We start from the raw sequence: 21343 nt of genomic DNA on the forward strand, positions 1-21343 counted from the left end.
GCAGACTAAAACCTTTGGGGGAGGGAATTATACCCCCTCCCCTCTACAGACACCCCTTCCCAGGACTGCAGCTGCTCTCTTTCTTCGGCCCTTTACGTCCAAAAGGTGAGCTTTGGAGAGGCCCAAAAATGCACCCCGGTGCCTATGAAGCACCTGGTTACGGCAGAAGAGACCTCCTTGGAGAGTTAAAAAAAAAAAAAAAGCTCAACTAAAACTGAGATGTTTGTAAAAACCAAAGCCCACAAGCCACGCATAAGATGCCGCAACCATGCGCCAAGTGAACCTGCACACGTTACGACAAGCACCAGAATGCAAGGGAGATGCAAGGCCAGCTGGAAGACAGACTGGAGTGAAAGGAAAAGGGAGGAGGGAGCCAGAGAGGGCCTCAGGCTGACAGGGCCACCCAGGAACCACACTGGAGGACTCTTGTGAGCTCAGAACACTGTGGCTAATAAAAAAAGGAGAGAGAGAGAGAACTGCTGAAAACTGTGGCCACGCGCTCAGAGACATGGAGGCCAAGCAGGGCCAGCACCCACCCCCTCGAACGTTCCCCGTCAACAGCTTCGTGGAGTCCGTTCCTCCCTCCCCCCAAAACCAGTCCTGTACAAAAGGTGGTGTGCAGTGACCACAGCCGTGTCCAATTCTGTCCTTGTGTCCCTCTGGTTTCCTTCGTGGCAGGCGAGCGGGAGAGGTCGCGGGAGGGCGGAGCGGAGACGTGGCTGGACCCACTCCTTCCCGTGCCGGGATCTCCCCACAGGAGCAGCTCCGCGTAGGGGGCGAGGCAGGCAGTCCTCCCTGGCCGTGGGGCTCAGTGGAAACTTTGGTAGAGGTAGGCCGAGGTGAAGATGGCGTTGACCGTCAGGCTGACCGCGAGCAGGCCTCGGACCGCCGAGGTCCCAAACCGACCTTGGAGGGGCGAGAAACACGAGAGAGAAGTGCAGGGGGGGGGAACCAATGCAGAAGAAACAATGGAACACCCCCCACACACACACACACGCAAGCTTTACGCAGGGCCGTGACTCTCACCCGCAAGAGAACGGATTGTGTCCCCTTCTGAAAGCAGGTGGCAGAACTGAACAGCCCTCTTGGCTTGAGGGGCGGGTCTTGCATTTGCAGGGGGGTCTAACTCAAGGGAGCATTGCAGAGGCTGATTCATGGCTAAGCAGGGCGCTACAGGCGTGAGGAAAAATTGACCCAGGGACTGGGATCTCCCCCGTCCGGGATGGGGGTTTCACTCCCTTCAGCCCTTCCGAGATGTTTTGACGAATGGTTTTAAGCTCTCCTCGGGCCTGAAATAGTCACTGTATTGGGGGATCTCGCAAGCCGCACAGAAAAGCTTTGCATAAAATCAAGTTCTCCGTGCTGCTCAGCCGTGCCCCGGGATTCAACAGAACAAAAGCGGAGTCCAGGGGCAACTTTATGCATCGTATGAGCTTCCGTGTGCAAGCACGGTTCTTCGGGCGCGATCTGAGCAAGTGTGCCTGCACACGAAAGCTTGAACCTTGAACAGAAATTTGTGGGCTTAACGGTTCCACTGGACTTAAACGTCAGGTCCTCGCTGGCAAGGAGCACCCTTGCCTCCCTTGTCTCCGGGCACATCCATGCGCAGGTGTGCTTAGGCCGGTACCCACCTCTCCAGCTAGTCAGCTCCTCCCCCTTGGTGGTCGTGTCCACCACGCAGCTCGACGAATGGGAGGAGTCTTCGTGCTTCTTGAGGGAGGGGCTGCTGCAGATGCTGCCAGCTTCCACGACCGCCCGCATGTCTAAGGGCAGGAGACAGACAAATGTTTGGACCGACACGCTTCTCCGTGAACAGGCGCGTGCTTCTCTTTTTTGGCTTTCCCGAAAACTACCTCATGCCCCATGACTCCCCCCCCCTTCCTCGGCCAGTCTTTTTGGCTCAAACCGGCTCTCCTTTAGTCAAATGGTTTTACTCGAACGGTCAAATTTTCACCCCAGCTTTCCCAAGAGCCGAGGCCTGCACATGGGCCCCTGCACACCTCATGCGCCCCAACCCCCCTGTGCTGGGGATTGAAGAAGAGCTGCTTTTTTTGTACCCTGCGTTTCACTGCCTGAAGGAATCTCAAAGCGGCTTATGACCACCTTCTCTTCCTCTCACCTCAACGGACGCCCTGGGATTGATCCCCCCACTCCTCCACATGCAGCCGTCGGGGCGACCTTGGCCCTGTCTCAGTTCTCTCAGAGCTCTCTCAGCTGAGAGAGCTCTGAGAGAACTGAGACAGGCCCAAGGTCGCCCAGACGGCTGCATGCGGAGGAGTAGGAAATCAATCCCAGTTCTCCAGATTAGAGGCTGCCGTTCTTAACCACTACATCAAGCTGGCTCTCCATTGTGGATGCTGGGGATTGAACCTGGAACCTTTGTCATGCTAAGCAGAAGCTCTGCCTGAGCCACAACCCTTCTACAGGGGCCGGCCACGTGCCCTGCTGTGCCCGCAGTGGGTGTTGAGGCCTGAGCAGAGAGAGTCTGGCTTCACTCGTCATGCTCTCCCTGAGCCCAGGCGGAGAACCCACCATGCATCCCACGGTCCCCCGGGGTCCTCTTCAGGAAGGTGGGTCCGTCTGAGGCAAAGACGCTGCTCTCTGCGTGGACGTGGTCTTCTCCGTGGTGGGCCCGGCTGGCAGACGGAAAGAGCATGAGCCGCTGGCCTTTCAGGTTGAGCCGCGCCGGGCTGATGAGAGGCCGCCGGTGGCGCAGGGAACCGGAGCTGGACGTCACCGAGCCGGCCACGGAGGGCGCTGGCGAGGGAACCGGGGAGGGGACGCAGCTCCCAGATAGAAAGGAGAAATACTCTGGAAAAGAGGGACACAGCAGAGCAGAGGGAATCTTTTAAAAGTCCCTTTTTGGGATCCTGCTGTCCATCCAATCCAACACTTCGGTTTCCCCAAAGGCCTGGAAGGAGGATGTAGACGCTAAAGACTCCCCCCTACTGTTTTGACTGGCTTCCTGAGGTAAGCTGTCTTGGAACATGGAGGTTCGATTTACCCATCGAGGCTCTTAGACCTGTTTGGCCTTACAAGTGCCTGATCCCCTTTTGGGAGAGCCATGCTATGGATCGCAGTGTCAGTAACGTTCTTTCTTTCCTCCAAATCGTGAAATGGGAAAAAAAAATTGAATCCCATCATTCAGAATTTCATTTTTTAATGCAAAGTTCCTCACCACAGGGCATACGCACTTCTCCGCAAACTCTCTTGTCCAGCGGTTGGAAGTTTGTACAATCTGAATAATAAAATTACGTAAAGGTCTGTTGTGCACAAACAATAAAACTTCTCAAGTTTGCTATTGCAGAGCGCATGCCATGGGCTTTGAGTATGTTTTTAATTTTGCAAGTAGAGCCCAATAATGAAAACGTTTTTAAAGTTTTACGATTCAGATTGTACGGACATCCGGCCTTTAGGGCCCTAATGGTTTTCCAGTTGGGTTTCTTTTGCTCTTGTCCTTTCAAATTTCCCCAGGCTCCTCTCCCGAGGCATGCTGGGAAATATATTTCTGCAACAAACAACCCTGGATCAGCATCCCCAGCAATTTTGAATTTACTTATTATTTATTTATTATATTTTTATTTATTATATTTCTTATCACAATCTCTTGGTTACTCCAGGAGAAGGCAGAGCATCACTCAAAAGTTTGCAGCTTGTTCTTCCATTGCTGGGGAAGGATCTGAAGGGGGGGGGAGGGAGGGATCCAGACGGGGTCAATAGGACACCAGACATGTCAGGGGAGGGAGCAGAAAATAACAAAGCTCTTTCCTTCTTGCAGAATCCAGAGTGCAGGGGGAAAGATGTTTCAAAAGCAATGCTCCAAAGCCAGCCAAACAATAACAAGGGTAACTTTTTGCAAAGATGAGTTCTTACATTCAAAATGTCTTTTATTTCTACCCCGTTCCTCAACCGACTTTTGAGGCCCCCGGGGTTTATGTGTTTTTAATAAATTGTAATTTTAGATGCAGCTGAACACGGGAAGCTGCCTTCTACTGAATCCGACCTTTGGACCGTCAAGTTCAGTATTGCTTGATCAGGCTGGCAGCTGCTCTCCAGGGTCTTGTCTTTCCTCATCACTTACAATCTGACCTTTTTAACTTGAGATTTCGAGAACTGAACCTGGGACACTTGGGGGGTGAATGCATGCAGAAAACTAGCATCTCAGGGAAAAAGGTAGTCAAATGTTGTGCCCTGTTTAATATTTTTTACTGAAAACATTTTGATGCTACCTTTCAAAGTCCACAAGACTGTGCACGTAAAAACATTAAAGCGATTAAAAATAATTAAAATTTTAAAGTTCGATTAATAACTAACACTAGTAGGAGGGCCAGTAACTGGTCTTCCCTCACCCCCATTTTCTCCCACCAACCCTATTTCAAGCTGGAGGGAGAGACACCTTGGCTCTCACCTGACACAGGGGACTCCTTTGAATGAGAGGTCTGCGATGGGGGCCGACTTCCACTAAACAGATAACCAGAATCTTGAAAGTAAAAGAGAAACAGTGACGGACAGTCAAATAAGAAAAAAAAAAGTGCCAAGACAACACTACACCCTTATTATCCTAATTGTGAGAGGCATGGAGGCGGGAATAATTTAGATGCCTTGGACCCCTTTCCTCTCAATTGCTTGATAAAAGGGGAAACACTTTGTGCATGCTCAGAAGCACTTTTCACCAAAGGCGGCCTCAGATTAAGCCAGGACCTGGCCAACAGTAAGGGCTTGTACCTGGATTTCCAAGAGATTAGCTCAAGGGGTGGACAAACTGTGGCTCTCTAGATGTCCATGAACTGCAGTCCCCGTGAGCCCCTTCCAGAAGATGGCAGGGGCTCATGGGAATTGTAGTCCATGGACATCTAGAGAGCCACAGTTTAGTCACCACTGGACCAGCCGAATAAAATCCAAGTGGGAGACTGGGATAAAAAGCAGGCTGGGATGAGCTCGTGCACAGACCCCCCCCCCCAAAAAAAAAGATATTCCAGGTGGAGGACTTCTACACCTGAGAAGGTCAATTGGGGGACACAGATGCGCACAAAGGATTAGGAACTTGGGTGGAGGTAGCCAAAGCAAAACTGAAATCAGCGCATCTTACCGGTTCTGGCCAGGGAAGGAATGGTGCCCAAGGAGAGGGCCCGGTTTAGCCGTCCAGGAAGAGACGAGGAGGACGTTCGCCGCGGGGAGTGGAAGAACTGCTGGCTTGTCAACGGCAGAACGCTGGGAGGTGTTGGGATGAAAACGGATGGAGGGGCAGGAGGATACGGGAAGGCCATCCCAGCGCTGTTGGGGAACGCTGCCACTGGGTCCGCCGGGGGGTACCTGGGAAGAACGTGCACAAGAAGCTACGTGAGCCAAGGAAAAACTCCTTGCATGAGTACCACCACCTTCAGTGTGGCTTGCTCAAAATGCCCGCAGTATAATGGCCACAGTGCCAGACTAAGACCGGAAAGACTCCAATTCAAATTCTCAGCTTTTTGAAGCATTTTGAAGACAGAATAGAAGGAAGTGGGCAGTAGAAGAAGAAGAGCTGGGTTTTTTGTAACCCCCATTTCGGTCCCGAAGGAGTCCTCAAGCAGCTTACAAACCCCTTTCCCTTCCTCTCCCCACAACCCTGTGAGGGAGATGGGGCTGAGAGAGCTCACAGAGAACTGTGACTGGCCCAAAGTCACACAGATAAGGACTCCCTAAACGGAACAGATGCATGAGATCCAACCCAACGACTCAGTTTAATGTGTTACAAAGCAAGGCAATCAGCCAACTGGAGTGCAAAGCTACCCGACACAGCCTACGGAGAACCGCACCGTGACAACATGAGCGCTACGGACCAAGCGAGCCAAAATTCGGGTCCAGTGGCACCTTTAAGAGCAACACAGTTCCATCTAAGGCAGGGGTGGGCAAACTGTGGCCCTCCAGATGTCCATGGACTACAATTCCCATGAGCCCCTGCCAGCATTAGTCCATGGACATCTGGAGGGCCACAATTTGCCCACCCCTGATCGAAGGCATAGGCTTCTGTCTCCATGCACAAAACAAACATCGTAACTGAAGAAGTAAGCAGGCATCCAAACGCTTATCCCTTGGATAAAACTTGATTGATCTTAAGGTGTTCTCTGGACTTGAAAAAAGTCCGGTTTAACACACCTTGCAGTTTCTCTAGCTGCAAGAGTTCAGTGCTGCTCCATACCCCAAGTGCAAGGTGCAGGGTGGGCATGTGAGGTTCTAACTAGCTTCTTTTAAACAAACGGCGCAAATATTTGTCCAGCACCCAGCAGTTATGGGACCAGCTGCAAACACACTTCAAGGAGCAGCAAAGCAGGAGGCGGGAAGCCAGAAATCCTGCAAATCGCATTTCCTGGGAGGCAGCAGGTTTACTTCCGAGTAAACCTGCCTGCCTCCTGCTTCAGCCATGGCTAGACAGCCCTTTGAGGCCACCTTTAATCTTTTCCGTTCAAAAGCACATGCCGGATATTTTTCCTGGGAGACAGGCAGACACGGCAGCCAACGAGAGGCTTCGCCTAGCGATGCCGGCGCCACGGATAGGCTGGCCGGCCAGGTTCATCTGCATGCCTTGCTGCTATTGGATAAGGGGTTCTGGCGGTTCGGGATGCGGCGGAAGGCACAGAGGAGCCGATGGATGGAACTGCCCAGGCGCTGCGGGGTGGGGGAGGGGAGGGGGACCGAATGCAAGAGAGCAACTTTCTGCAGCAGCGATGGCACAGGAGAGAGACAGGCCGGACCGCCCTCTCTGTGCCCCCATAAGAGAAAAGGGCAGTGCTGCCTTGCGTGGTGTGTGAGCACGCGCATCATGCCATCCAGCTCTTCTCCGAACAGTCTACCTGCCCCCCCCCCCCGGTCTTGATCCAGCTAATTTCGCCTCTAGAGCAGGCCAGCAGAAAACCAGTGTGGGGGAGGCAATTACAGTGCTGGGTTCAGATTTGCACTCTTCCATCAAGCTCACGGGGAGGCTATGTTGTCTCCCCAGGCCCCTGAGAGGCCGAAGAAGGGGAGAGAACCACAGCTGCCACCCTGATCTCCTTGGAGGGAAGGCACAAATGGAATTTTTAAAAGCCGAAGAAATTTAAAAAAATAAAAGCTATGATAAGGATTGGGCTTCAGTCTTGCATGTCCCTTTTGTTGCTTCAAACCTCGGTCCGAACATATGAACTGGTCCCTCTAGTCTGGCATCTTGCCTCACACAGTGGCCAACCGGTTCTCCCGGAAGGCCAACAACTCAGCATCAAGGCTGAGGCCTTCCCCTAATGTCGCTCCCTGTTAGTGGAATTCAGGGGTTGACTGCCTCTAAATGTGGAGGCTCCCTTTTGAGCACACTTCGCTTTTCTGAATTTCAGTTCAGGAACAAACCAACAAACACACAGGCCTCCCACCCCCCAAGAAGAACAATTCTGCCTGCTGTGCAACCCAAGGTGGGCTGCTACAGATGTGACATCTATCAAAGCACAAGGTATATTTTGCAAAAATGCATACATCCCGTCCTATCCACTCTATCGAAAGGAAGCTTGGTACCAGTCAGAATAAAGTTTCAGAGCACTTCCTGAAAAAGTATGATAAAAAAGCCACCCAAGGGGTATTTTTAGGATACAAAGAGTTCAAGCAGCTTTTGGGAACAAGTGACCTCGCCCTTATGGTGCGGGAGGTTCAAGGAAGCAAAGGATTGGCAACAAACCCCTGGCATGGCCCAAGTGCTCAGATTAAGGCATCCACAATGTGTTGAGATGCACCGGGAAACCCAGACAGATGCCTCCAAGCAAAGAGACCCTCCCAGCTAAGCGTGGCCACCAGAGGGCAAAGCCACAGAAACAAAAAAACCAAACAAACAGAAAAGGCTGCAGAGTCAAAAAGGTTTGTTACAAAGAGTCAGGAGCCCTTTATTGTCAAAACGTGGCATCTCCACAGGGGGTTACAACAGTGTGCATATATAGCGACAATCAGACGCAGGTTGGCTACATAAATGAGAGAGGATCAAAAGCTTAATCAATGAACAAACATACAGTCCCTTCTGAAAGCAGAACAGTGTCCAGTCCGGAAGCATTTTTGCAAAGCCATCCAGAAAGCCAATTCTAGGCAGACAAAAGAAAACACTCCCTTGCACAGGGGCTCATGGGGATTGTAGTCCATGGACATCTGGAGGGCCGCAGTTTGACTACCCCTGCTCTAACCACTACACCAGATCCTTCAGCCACCTCCTGTGAGCAAAGGATTCTGGGAAAGCCTCCATGGCATGGCTACATTTTTCTTTCTCTGTGGTTATTTGACACAGATCTACCTCCCCAGACACCAGGTGAAACTGCTCTTTAGGGGATGCAGCAATTCATCCACGCTTCAGAACTGGACACTGTTCTTTTGAAAGTGGTTTTCAGGAAGAGAGCAAGGCCCTCGCTGGAAAATAAAGCTATAACTCAGAATTACTTGGCCTGAGAACTGGCAAGCAGGATGTTAAGAATGGTCAGGCTCCCGACCCTCTGGCTTAAGAACTTGCCCTCCCTTCCTTTGTTCACCAAAGAAACCGGAGTTCCCGACTTCACATATAAAAACATATTGAAGATAATCGTATTAGAGAATAAATACTTCTACTTATGATACACTCATGTGCGTTGATTATTGCAACTGAATTCATTGTTTGCCTTCATTACCATGGCAAAAGTTTTCCTTTCAATGAGGATTTTGTGTGTGCACACACGCACACAGGAAAGTATTAAATAGGGAGTCAAGGGGAAAGTTATTTGTTAAGTCCAGGGTGAGTAGAACACACACACACATGCACACTTATATGCAAAGATTGCTTTTTTAAACACACACACACAGCAAATCCGATAAATGAAGGCCAGAGGAGTAAGTTCCTCCCTGCCACCTTCATTCTCCATCGCAGCCGGATGAAAAAGCAGCTGATGTTTCCAGGGACCCTACGCTCTGCCCTCCCGGCCTCTCCTAACATCCACAATCTGGACTACGCCTGAGAAACAGTAAGAAGGTCCAAGGACCAGGGGTCAAATTCAAAATGTACAAAAGAGCCATGAAACAGGGCTGCCCGAATCCTATAGTTTCACATGGGTGGATGAGTTGGTCTGAAACAGAAGAGCAAGATTCAAGTCCAGGAGCACCTTAAAGACCAACAAGATTTCCAGGGTGTAAACTTTCAAGGGGAGCTTTGAGTCCTGAAAAACTGCATCCAGGAAATCTTGGGGGGTACTTGAGATGTTCCAGGACTTGAATCTTGTTCTCCTATTATATGCATGCTGACATTCTGCAGTGCAATTAAAACCTGGTTGCACTGAGAGAACTGTGCTATATTCTGGAAATCTACTTCAGATAGGGAGAATCTGGCCTTATGGACTGAACTTCCCCCCTGTTCAAACATACAATTTCCCAGATGCGCCCCCCTCCCCAACCGTTCCTGGCCATGTACTGTGAATCCCAAATTGGATATTCAGTGCTCTGGAAGCACCTTGCTCAGTTATAAGTACATCAGAAGAGCCCTGCTGGGTCAGACCAGGGGTCTATCTAGTGCAGCCTCCTGTCTCACACAGTGGCCAGCCAGTTCCTTTGTGGGGCCAACAGGACAGAGAGGCCAAGGCTGTTCCTTGATGTTGCCTCGTGGCTCTGGGATTCAGAGGTTTAGTGCCTCTGGTTGTGGAGGTTCCCCTCAGCCAAGACTTTTCAGATCCTCACAGATCCTGCTTGGGACCATCTCACTGAGCTCTTGGTGCAGCTGAAACAGAACACCGGATGCTGGGCCCGCCTGCAGCAAATTCAACACGGGCATCAGCGATCAGATTTCCGTTTCAAGACGGCCGCCCCAGGGCTAGAACCACCGTAACGGTGAGATCTGTCGGGTCGACTCGCACCACAGGAAAAGTGTATATTCTGGAACCTTATTTCAGAACCCTTCACAATATGCGGTTATCACCACAAGGCAAGTCAAAGGAAAAACATTCCTTTGAAACTCAAAAAAATCACACAAAGCTCTGGTGCCTTAAAATAGAATCCCAGAATCCTTTGCAGGCTACATGGCGAGCGAGCTAAAGGGAAAGCGGTCCCTGAAGATAAATTAGCTACGGAGGAGAAAGAATGAAGCGGAGAAGACCCCAACAGACTATGCAGTGGAACTCGAGCAAAAACCCGAGAAAACTAAATAAGCCAAGCCACGGAAGCCCGACAGAAAAGCAAGGTCTGAGAGGCAGCAAGCTGTATGCGGGAGAGGGGGCTAATATTCAAGGATGCCTCAGACAGAATGCTACTTTTCAGTACAACCCCCCCCCCCCCAAGTTCTGGGTGTCATAAAGGATCAGGGAAACAATATAAAACTCCTGCATCTCTCCAAGTCAACATCCGAGGAGGAAAGTAGGATGTGCCTGCAGGACATTTGTAAGGCTGGCTTGAACCGCGCCGGAAATCATTTTAATGCAGCTCGACAAGCTGCCTGTGAGAACTGCCAAGGGGGCGCAGGCTGCCTCGATCCCTGGGACAGAAGACTCCAGGAACAAAGTCTTGAAGAAAAATAACTAATCGAGAGACTGCACTGCAAAACCTCTGCCTGGATACCCAGGCAAACCCAGCCCGGCCCCAGAGTGGAAACCGAGGAGGAATCCTCTTATCCATTCAGCAAAGGAATCCCACCCAAGATTCCCCCCCCCCAAAAAAAAGAAGATTCCAGAAGCCACATTTGGAGGGCGCAGCTGGGGAGTGAGCTAGAAGCAAAACTGCACAGATTCCACTCTTCCCTTGCAGAAGCCTGCGTGTTCCATTTCAACCTCCCTGAAGACGGACGGAGATTAAGAATGAGGGGAAAGTTAGAGGAGTTAGAAACACAACACTCTAAATACGTACCTTGCAGTACACAAGAGCCAACGGCGCTCAAAATCAAAGAATTAGTGTGTTAAATCTGGCTCACACCCCAGTCTACCTTATTGCAACGCAGGGGGGCAACATGCGGTTAATCGGATGAAGGCGATTTGGACTCCGTCTCCCATTTCCAGCCTCACCCCAGAAAGAACCGACTCTGTAGTGTGGTTATCAAATTGCGTCGTTCCCCCCCCCCCCCGCAAAAAAAAAAAAAAAAAAAAAGGTCCTTGCATTCATACAAAAGTTACAGGCACTCCAAGAAAGTAGGTGCTCTAGGGTATGCCTGGTACCACGAATTTAAACCAGTTCCAATCCAGTTTTAGCCACCACGCTTCCCAGCCAGCCACGGGATCCTGGGAACGGTGGTTCCGGGAGGGGGCTACGTATCTCAGACTGTGAATCCTAAGCCCTGCAACGAAATAGAAACAGGCACACAATTTCTGGGGTTCTTGCATGAAAGCATCAACCGGCGTCTAAACGGTTCCTAAGCCAGCTTAGATCCTGCAGCGTTCTAGGAGAGGTCCGGTGGCTGGTGAGATTCAGACGTGCGGAAAGAGCAAAGCAGAGAGGACAACGGGGAGCAACGGATAAGACTGCTTGGCCCACAAGCAGCCAAAAAAAAGATGCCATGTTTTCCTGCAGTTGCCATCCACAGGGAGCAGATACCGCTTTAGTGTTTAGGTAGGACGAGCGTCAGGGAGAATCAGGACCGAGGTTTCTGCTATGGCCGGCGGTGGCAGCGGAGGAAGAGATATTCTACTCTTTGTTAAAAACAAAAAAGCCAAGGGCCAACCCCTCCCTCTAAAACAGAGAGAGGCCTGGATTGTGCAGCATGCGTCCCTCCCCCAAGTCACTTTCACAGCTCTGACCTTCGGGATCGGGGTCTCCTCTGGCCCGTCGATTTCCGGGTGGCCACGGCTGCCGCAAAACCCACGAGGCAGCAGAGGGAGGTCGTGCCGAACTTTGCCGTGTCCAGCCAGCTGGGGGTGTCGGCCTGCAGGTAATTCTCCGCCAGATGGAAGCTCATCACCAGCAGCCACAGGAGGGAGGCAAAGGCGTCGATGCGCCTTAACCTGGAAGGAGGGAAAGGGGTGGATGCGTTAGTGGAAGAGCCGCCCCCCCCCCCCCCGGAGGACTGAAACTCTTAAGTCTGCTGGCTCCTAAGTCAGCTGGTCTGCAGGAGGAGAGCCGCTTTCACAATCCAAGAGATTTTGGGGGCACGAGGCTTCAAAGAGAGCCTTGACTCTCAAAAGCTTATAGCTCCAAAATCTGGATCCTCTGTGGGCAGGGGCTCATGGGAATTGTAGTCCATGGACATCTAGAGAGCCACAGTTTGGCCACCCCTGTTGACCGTCCACTGTGACTGGATGGCAATAATGACAGATGGATTAATTCAGCAAACGGAGGCCACTGCAGCTGTGATCCTTGGAGAATCACGAAGCCCGTCCGTTTTCAATAGATATTTAACGCAAATTGAAATTCAGAACTTTTGTATTGGCAATGCTGTGGGATTCTAATGGCGTACCACTGGAGATTTTAAAACGCTGTATTTTAACATGTATGTTCGGTATGCCGGAACCCGCTCTGAGCCACAAGGGAAGGGCGGGATACAACCCAACACTCATAACGGCCACCAGCCAGTGGCCTGGTCCAGTGGCCCTCCTCCCCACTCTGAGCCACGTACCTGATGCGTCCGGCTAACAGCATGGCCGAGAGGCACAGCATCAGCCCCAGGGCCACCACGGCCACCTGGTGGCTCTTCCCGTAGCTCCAACCGTCGCTCAGCACCCCAAGCAGCTGCTCCGGCAGCAGGCGGGTCATCTCTTGCCAGCCTGGGAGTTCCAGCAGGGTGTCGTTGCCAGGGGTGGTCGGTTCAGTCCCGTTCCTGGCCAACGGCGTTGGAGGAGGGCCCACAGGCTGTGGGGAGAAGGGGTTCCCCGATCCGTAAAGGGCCATGGCGATGAGGATTGCGCAGCTGAGGAAGGCCAGGAAGCGCAGTGCCAGCACGTGGATTGGCGTGGTCGTGGAGGCGGCGGCGTAGAAGCTCTGGGGCAGAGAAAGGGTTTCAGCCCCAAGGGTACCAAACAGGGAAGAACGCCTGCATCAGCATGAACTCCTGGCTGACCTCGCCCCTGAAAGTAACACCCTGAGCAGAAATCCTTCTCTGGGATCCTCCTCCTTCCAAGAAGTGATCCTCCACTCCCGGCTGCTCACCCTGCATCCGGTTGATGGACACTTTTAGGCATCCTGTTTTCCCATCCTGTTTTGCTGGTGGGTAGGTTTAACTTTGCTAGTCTCTCAGGTGCTCCTGGATTGTGGCTCTTTCCTACTACTACGGACTTTTCTACTACTACTACTACTACTTCTAGACTACTACTACTACTACCATGACCTATCTCCAAAAGGGATTTGCAGAGATGATATGGGGGCTCTCACCCACGACAAATTTAATTAATTAATTAATTCAATTTATTGTCCGCTGCTCACCAAAGGCTTGCGGAGAGTCACAATCATCTGAATAAACCCCAGCATGCAATACACAGCATGCATCGGGGAATTGCCCATACAATATGAACATTAATATTAATACAATTAATACGAATACTATCACATCATTCTACGTTATGATACACGAATATGACATTGCTAACGTTAAGAGGTGGGGTGGCGTAAGGGTTAAAGTGCTGGACTAGGATCTGGGAGACCCGGGTTCGAATCCCCACTCATGCCCTTCCCCCTCGCACTGTTCCCACTAGCCGATGCTCCCCCCCCCCCCGGATTCCCAGAACAAGACTTGGTTTTGATACCCCGCTTCTCACTAGCAGGATGAGTCTCAAAGTGGCTTGGGATTGCCTTCCCTTCCTCTCCCCACCTGCATGTAGGACTGGTCCGTCTTCCGGTGGCTGAAGTGGTGCTGCAGAAGCAGGGCCCGCAGCTGCCGGTTCTGGTACTTGATGTAGTACTCCACGGCGGCTTGGCAGGGCCGGCAGAGCTTGTAGGTTTGCTCCAAGTGGTGCTTGTACACCTCAATCTCCTCGTCGTATTTCCCCTGTCCGAGGGAAGGCCAGAGAGAGCGGCTGAGAGGCAGGGGTTGTAAAAAGTGGGCGGGGCTTTCGTCCAGCAAGACTTCTGAGTGGCCACTGGAGATGTAACAAGCTGTGCGGATTCATGGGTAGTCAAACTGTGGCCCTCCAGATGTCCATGGACTACAATTCCCATGAGCCCCTGCCAGCTTTTGCTGGCAGGGGCTCATGGGAATTGTAGTCCATGGACATCTGGAGGGCCACAGTTTGACTATCCCTGTTTAATAACAGATCCAACCGCAGAGCAAGATCTTTGATATGTGACCGATGGTCAGCTGTGGCAGCTCTGGCCTGGCCGGTAGCAAAATTCCGCAGGCTAAAAAATGTCGGGGACCCCTGATAGAAGAGCCAGAGGCTCCATCACACTCCCTTTAACTGCGTCCCGAAATTTCAGCCAGGGACGGAAAAGATTTATTCACCACCTCAGTGGGAACGCTTGGATTCAGGGGGGCGGCCAGGGGGGGGCCTAAAGTAGCGGCAGAACCCAGCTTGAGCCCACCCAGGGGGCATCTTGAACGCCAACCCCTCTGCCTTGCATCCGCTTGGCAAAAAGGAGCTGAGAGAGGAGGACATGTCAGAGAGGAGGGAAGGAGAAGAGAACAAGACGACCAGATCTGGTTCTCGATGGCCCTGCCTCTCGTAAACAGAAAGCCCCTCCGGAAACGGGGGGAAAAAACAAAGCACCAAACTCCACCCCCTCCCCTCCCCAGGACTCTTGGCCAGCTCTCCACCCTCTCTGGCCCTGTCCCCCGGCCGGCCGGCCCATACCTCCTCCCTGGGCATGAAGGACGCCAACTGCTTGATCTTCAGGCTCTGGTAGTTGTTGCATTTCCGGCAGAGCAAGACCTGGCTGCTCACCCACTGCTGGGGCTTGGAGGGGTCGTAGTAAGAGCCGGCCCCGGAGATGACGTGGTTCAGGTGCTCCATGTACTGAGCCGGGATGGGCTTGTTGTAATCGCCATTCTGCCCGGGGGGATCGCAAGGTCAGCCCGGGAAGGTCGCCCAATTACTCCCACAAGAGCTCCGTCGCCTTCGTCCCCCACCTCCACCAGCCCCAAGTGCCTGCAGAACCCGCATGAGTCGATCCGGAAAGGATCCCAAAAGGTCGTCCAGCCCAACCCTCTGCCCGAGGCGGAACCGGTGGGACTGAGAGAACTCTAAGAGAACTGCTCCGCAAGCTCATAGAACTGTGACTAGCCCAAAGCCACCCAGCTGGCTGCACGTGGAGGAGGAGGGGGACTCAACCCAGTTCTCCAGATGAGAGTCCGCCCTGGCTCTCACAAGGACCCAAACAGGACGGACTCAGTTCTACTTTCAACATTCCGGATTCGCCTCTGCATTTTGCAAAAGGCATAAAGACCGTGAGAATTCAATTCCCCTCTATATTTACGAGTATCCCTCTACCCTTTTCACAAACGCAGCGACGAGCACAGAGCGTTGTCAGCCTCTGTTTTGGAGCAGCTGCCCCCCGCCCCCCCGGGAAGGGGGTTTGCAGGGAAACGACCTACCTCTTGGAAGCCGTTGTACTGCTCGCAGTTGGGGCAATCCCAGCAATTGCGGTTCCCATACGGCACCACGGTGTCCTGGTTGCAGAACCAGCAGTTCACCGTAGTGTGGGTGGGCTTCCTCCTGCAGAGGCAAAGAGAAGGATACTCTTCAGGAGGCATGGCCCACGACAGCCGCGGGAGAAGACGGTCGCAGAGGCCAGACCTTCATGGAAGCTGCCTTATAGCCCCTCCAGGTGGTGGCCAGAGGTCTCCCAGATCTCCAGGCGGCACAGAGCTCAATTCCCCCGGAGGACATGATCTCAGGTCATCTTGGACGGAGAGGCTGGTCAGCGCGTGTATGGGGGGGGGGGCGTTGGGGCCTACTGGGCTGAATGGTCAATGGCCTTTTTCCAGGAATCTACGGCAACAGGCCCATCATAACCAGCTGTCATCAAAACTGGTCTTTCGACATATGACTGGGCTTCTGGGGGTTTGTGAGGGGAGGGAGTGAAAAGGCCCTCAATTGAGAAAGATGCTCAGCCACACGCTGGACTGAACGCTTGCACGGCAGACGTACGGCAGCTGGGATGCCTCTTCGGGCACGGGCGTGGAGCCCAGCTTTGGAAAAAAGAGTGCTCCTGAACTCTTGGCCAAGGACCGGCGACTGCAGCACCCAAAGGCGTCTCCTGCGTGAGAAGGTGGCACCCGGGCTCAGCTGCCGCATCGAGCGCTTCCCCGTTTCAAGTCAGGCCTCTGCTGCGAGGGGGGCTCGTGCAAGACATTCGCTTCTCAGCAATCGAGGGTAGGTGGGTAGCAACGCTGGCCCTGCCTTACAGGGCTGTTGTAGGGATGGCAACCATCTGGCAAGAACTGACCACGTGCTTTACCAGCGGTGGTGGTGGAAAGTGCCAACGAGTTATGGTGGGCAAGGAGACCCTGTAGGGCAGGGGTGGGCAAACTGTGGCCCTCCGGATGTCAATGGACTACAATTCCCATGAGCCCCTGCCAGCAAAGTGTTTTCAAGGCAAGAGAGACTCAGAAATGGCATCGCACCTAACCACGCCGGACCCAGCTTAGCTTGTGAGACCCGACAAGACATTATTACTGGCCCAAGCCCCACTGAGCCCATGTTTCTACAAGGCCTCTTTTGAAGGGCAGCTGTTGGAAGGCCAGTGTCCAAAAAAACTACCGGACAGCAGCTGTGGAGGAGCCAGCCGTCCTCCACGATCTTCTGTCAGCCGGACCTCAACGCAGCTGCTGTCCTTGAATGAATGGAAACAGGGAACAGGCACTCCGCAAAGGGGAAACACGCCAGTCTCCCCGTACAGCCGCTCTCCGGCTACAAACCCAAGACCACTTGACGTCACGTTAGCTGCCTCCACCTGGCCTTGCAAAACAGCCCACCTAAGTCACTAGTCCACAAATGAAAACGGTTAGCCCAACTGTACACGAGTCAAAGCAGGCTGCGTCTTCTGCAAAGCCAGCTTCCTGATATAGGCCCGAGTTTCTACGCAATGGGAGGTAAGGTGGCAGAGCCTCTGCTGTTTGCACGCGGAAGGTCCCCGGTTCAATCCCCAGTTCCCTGCCAGTTAAAAAGGGCCAGGCAGAAGGTGGTGGGAAAGTCTTCAGCTTGGGGCCCCAGGAGAGCCGCTGCGGACCCTGAACGGACCAGGCGATTGTCGGATTCAGGAGAACGCTGCTTCAAGGGAGTGGCGGAGCTCTGTCTGGGCTGTACCGCTTCAGACTGCATATGCTGGCTCATAATGGAAGCCCCCCCCCCCCCCCAAACCTTACAACGTAGGGATCGAGATGGCAGAGGAAGAATTCTAGTCTTTTCCCTGGGAAGTAAATTTTCTAACCTGCAGATCATTCTGGCACGTTCAGCAACACGAGCCTCTGCCGGCAGCCTGAAGTGGTATAGTCCAAACCCAGGTTTGGCTGGACGCCTCTGTCTGAGAGAGAATATGGGCTCCGTGCTTGTTATAAACAGAGGATCAAGCAGTGAACCATCTTGTGTAGACGTGTGCGTGTTGGGGGTGGTGGGGGGGAGGAAATGGCTCAGGATTTCCCCCCAGGGGGGTCACCTTCTTCAGACTACACAGCCAGAATCTCCTGCCCCGTGGTCCTGCTGATCCTTATTATCTCCGTTGCCATGGAAAGGGGCATTAAAATATAGTCTAATGAATCACTGATCCCCCGAACCTGCAGACACAATGAAGACCAAACAATACATTCCCACCCCCAAGGCTTGGATAGCAGACAGGATAATCTGAGTGATTTATGGAGGGTTGGAATTGCTTTGCTGGATTCCCCCCCCCCCAAAAAAAAAATTGTGTCTAATTGGGCATTACGTCCCTGAGAGTGGGAAGCAGGAACACAGAGAAACCAGCAGCTTTGCCACCAGGGTCTGTGACCTAAGGGTATACTGTTCCTGTACATGAAGGTTCCACTTAGCCGTCGCAGACAAGAAGCGCTAACAGAACTATGCCACTTAGTAAAGTGGGGTCCTCTGCCACCGTGAACACAGCAATGCATTATTTTACTGAATTGGATAAGCTTCATGGGCCACAAAAAACTGATTTAGGAAGTGCTCTGCTCCACATAAAAGTTCTAAACTTCCTCAAACCGACTGCACTTTTCACTTCCCTTTGCGTCTCAGAAGGTACTCTATCTCGTGCAGGACCAGGGAAGTTCGGTGAACTCCAATAAACACACACACAACAAAAGCCAAAAAGTGCAGCTACGTCAGGGTAGCCAAACTGAGGCTCTCCAGATGTTCAAGGCCTACAATGACCATCCAAGGATTTGGATGCAGAAACGCCAAATGTCAGCAGTTCTGTAAGGAGGCTGCCCACAGCGGCTCTGCACGAGTCGCTGCTCTGGCCTCCTCCCAGATCAGTGACTCAAGCCAGAGACACAAGAGCAGGCAATTCAGTGCTCTTAATTAAGCTGCTTTTGGGGGACTGTGGGGTGACCTCGACATTAAGGTGGAGGGAAAGCACTTCTTTGCTGAACACAGGAGTTGTGGAGTGTAATCTAAGCCAGCGTTAGTCAACCTGCGGTCCTCCAGATGTTCATGGACTACAATTCCCACGAGGCCCTGCCAGCAGGGCCTCATGGGAATTGTAGTCCATGAACATCTGGAGGACCGCAGGTTGACTACCCCTGATCTAAGCAAGAGTTCTGGCTTATCTAAGATCAGGTCATGACCAGGGAGGGGCACTGGATGCAAACGTCATGCAAAGAGATGCGTTCTCAGCATTCCACCGAGACACACCGGAAAGAAACATGCTCTGTCCTTTTGCCCGAAGCCATAAAACTGGCCAAGAAAAACGCACCGTCTACTTTCCGCTCAGCTGATTTCCCTTGTCCGAGGACAGAACTATCAGAACGTAACAACACAGAGAGGTTCTTCATTTCATTCTACAAAGTTTTTAAAAGGAAAATAAAATGAAGCACTGCCTACTCCTTTCAGAGTCCGCTGTTAGACGTTCCCAATCAAAGATTCATGCAGAAATTTATATTTTTGGCAAAGGCTGATGGCTAGGGAGGGGAGGGAGAGCCGGACTCTCTGGAGGAGACTAGGCACAGGTTGTCCCCAATTTTCTTTCAGTCTGACCTTTGACGCAGCCACTCAATGCATGTTTTGTGGTGTGAAAGAAAGCATCCAGCTATTTTAAGGGAGTCGTGGGATGATTGGGACAGCAAAAAGCCAAATGAAACGATTCCAGCCAAAAGCAACTCACACCAGGTCAGTGAATCTTACAGAGTGGCGGAAGGCAACCTCTTATGTTGAGGGCAGTTACCTCCCACCCACGCTCCACTTAAGTAATCTAGCTTCTTCTCAAGATGGGGGGGGGGGGTTCCTCTCCCACTGTGCTCCCAATTTCAGAATGAAGAAGGACACGGTTCCGATCAGCAGGGCCTTTCTTTCTGGTAGTGGCACCAAAAAAAAAAAAGGCAGGATTTCCTCCCAGCACGCGATGTTTTTGTTCCCTGCAAAGCTCCCCCGGAGCTCCTGGCAGCCTCATTGACTTCACTGCAGCCGTGCTGCGGGGGAAGCAAACAGAAGCCTGGGGAGACCTGAGGGGGGGGTCACGATTTTGTTTCCCCTCCAGCATAAGCAGAGCACAGCCTGGCAGGTGCTGAGGCCAGAATTGCAATCTCCGAAAGGGGCAAGTGTGGCTGGGCCCCCCCGGGAAAGGATCAAGCTGCAATCAAGGCAGAAGGCTGGGCTCGCCGGATCTCTGGCCCTTGGAAGCCAGTATGGTCTGCATTCGCTGGCAGGGGCTCATGGGAACTGTAGTCCATGGACATCTGAGGGCCACAGTTTGACCACCCCTGCTCCAGATGTGAGTCTCTCTGTCCCGTCATCTACCGCCGGGTCCTTTCGACCGGAGATGCCGCGGATGGAACCCGGGACCTTCTGCCGGCCAAGCAGAGGCTCTCCCCCCCCCAAACCACCCAGGAAGCGGCCGCCTGAGTCGGGCCCCGGGCCCATCAAGGTCGGTATCGCCGGCTCGGGCCAGCAGCCGCTCTCCAGGGGGTCCTCGCGGCCTTTCCCCTCCCCCTCTCCACGTGGGTGGCCCGCCTCCCTGCGGCGGCGGATCGCGTACCGACTGAAGCCCAGAGGAGCGACCGGGTCAGTTACGGGCCGGCCCCGCAAGCGCGCGCCCCGCCTCGCCCGCAACCGTCCCGACCGCAGGCAGGGCCAGGATCCGGCGCCCCCCCCCCCCCCGCAGGCACAAAGAGAAGCCCTCCCCCCCCCCCCCGGCAGGGAAAGCGCCGCCGGTCCGACCTCCCTCCCTCCCCCCAATGGCGGCCGGTCCCGCCCCGCCCAGCCGCGCGGGCCTCTTTTCCCCCGCCCCGGAGTCGAGCGCCGCGTGCTGCTGGCCGTGATCGGGCGCCCGCGAGGGGGACCCCCGGCCGCTCCGCCCGCCCCTTCCGCGCCGTACCTGCGGGCCATTTTGTAGAGCAAGACGCCTCCGGCGGCGGCGCACACGGTCACCCCGAGCCCGCCCGCCAGGCCGCCCGGAGGGCACTGGGCCAGCAGCGCGCCGACGCCTCCCATCGCCCCACTCCTGCACGCCGCCGCCGCGGGAGGGAGCGAGGGAGGGAGGGAGGAGGCCGCGCTCGCCAGGCGCCGGGACGGACGGCCGCACGTTGCGCTCCGCCGGGCCTGGGCCTGGGCCCGCTTCAATCGCCGCCGCCGCCGCGCCCCGCCCCTTTCGAACGTTGGGTCGCAGTCCTCGGAACGCCGCGCGGCCAATCGCGAGCGCCGCCGCCGCCCGAACGTTCTCCCGCGGGGCGCCGAGAGGCGAGATCAAAGCGGCGGGGGAGCCGCGGCGGCCACGCCCTTTCCTTCTCCCCGCCCCCTCCGATGGCGGAAGGCCGAGAGCCGCGCCGAGCTGCCGGGTGCTTGCCGGGCTTGTGGCGCTGCGCCGGGGCCCGGCTCCTTCCTTATAGCGCGGGCTCTGCGGGGGCGGAGGGGGCGTGAAAGGCCAGAGTCGTGCCAGCCGGAGCGCGTGAATCACCGGGGGCGGAGGGGGCGTGATTCAGAGACCCCCCTCCCCCGCGGGTCCGGCTGCGGCACGGATGGCGCGCCCCGCGCATGTCGATCGTGCGGGACCTTTCACGACTTGGGACGTGCGCGCAGCAAGCGGCCCGTCGGGATCCTGCGCACGGGGCCGGATCCCTGCAGCTCACGACTCTGCGGAAGAGCCAAGCTGCTCCAAGCAAGTGCAGACCCCCTCCCCTTTTCCTGATTTTCCTGCTACTGGATCTGGGGGTTGTCATCCTCCAGGAGGTTGCCCCAATCTGGAGCCCAGTTTCGGGTCGCCTTAGGCCTCCCCTTGTGCATGGTTTCCCAAGACTTAGACAAGAGCCTGATGTCTTTGAGGCTTGGGGTGGGCAGAGCGC

The 21343-nt window shown here is 54.0% G+C and overlaps 1 protein-coding gene across 3 annotated transcripts; it reads right to left on the reverse strand.

Moving 5' to 3' along the window:
• Positions 1-206: 206 nt before the first annotated feature.
• On the reverse strand, positions 207-20723 carry TMEM201 (transmembrane protein 201). 3 transcript variants are annotated; one of them, XM_077312547.1, is made up of 11 exons: positions 20380-20669; positions 15446-15566; positions 14706-14900; positions 13727-13903; positions 12539-12900; positions 11724-11927; positions 5090-5313; positions 4409-4480; positions 2533-2811; positions 1632-1763; positions 207-906 (listed from the first exon to the last, which is right to left on the reverse strand). In XM_077312547.1, the coding sequence occupies exons 1-11, from the start codon at positions 20493-20495 to the stop codon at positions 809-811; spliced, it is 1980 nt and encodes a 659-aa protein (XP_077168662.1). In that variant the 5' UTR covers positions 20496-20669; the 3' UTR covers positions 207-808. The 3 variants fall into 3 exon arrangements, with proteins under 3 accessions (XP_077168662.1, XP_077168661.1, XP_077168663.1); XM_077312546.1 differs by having other exon boundaries at positions 207-1763; positions 20380-20723; XM_077312548.1 differs by lacking the exons at positions 207-906; positions 1632-1763; positions 2533-2811; positions 4409-4480; positions 5090-5313 and adding an exon at positions 7856-11263 and having other exon boundaries at positions 20380-20662.
• Between the last annotated feature and the right edge of the window lie 620 nt (positions 20724-21343).

This window comes from Paroedura picta, chromosome 15, assembly GCF_049243985.1.
Source record: "Paroedura picta isolate Pp20150507F chromosome 15, Ppicta_v3.0, whole genome shotgun sequence".
Taxonomy (NCBI): domain Eukaryota; kingdom Metazoa; phylum Chordata; class Lepidosauria; order Squamata; family Gekkonidae; genus Paroedura; species Paroedura picta.

What these genes read in the sequence shown, in the direction of transcription:
- TMEM201 (XM_077312546.1), bottom strand. Translation starts at nt 20,495, where the DNA reads ATGGGAGGCGTCGGCGCGCTGCTGGCCCAGTGCCCTCCGGGCGGCCTG. An exon ending in AGTACAACGGCTTCCAAGAG is followed by an intron (nt 14,901 to 15,445) that starts GTAGGTCGTTTC and finishes CCCCCCGGGCAG; the next exon opens with AATGGCGATTACAACAAGCC. An exon ending in CGGACCAGTCCTACATGCAG is followed by an intron (nt 12,901 to 13,726) that starts GTGGGGAGAGGA and finishes TCTCTGCCCCAG; the next exon opens with AGCTTCTACGCCGCCGCCTC.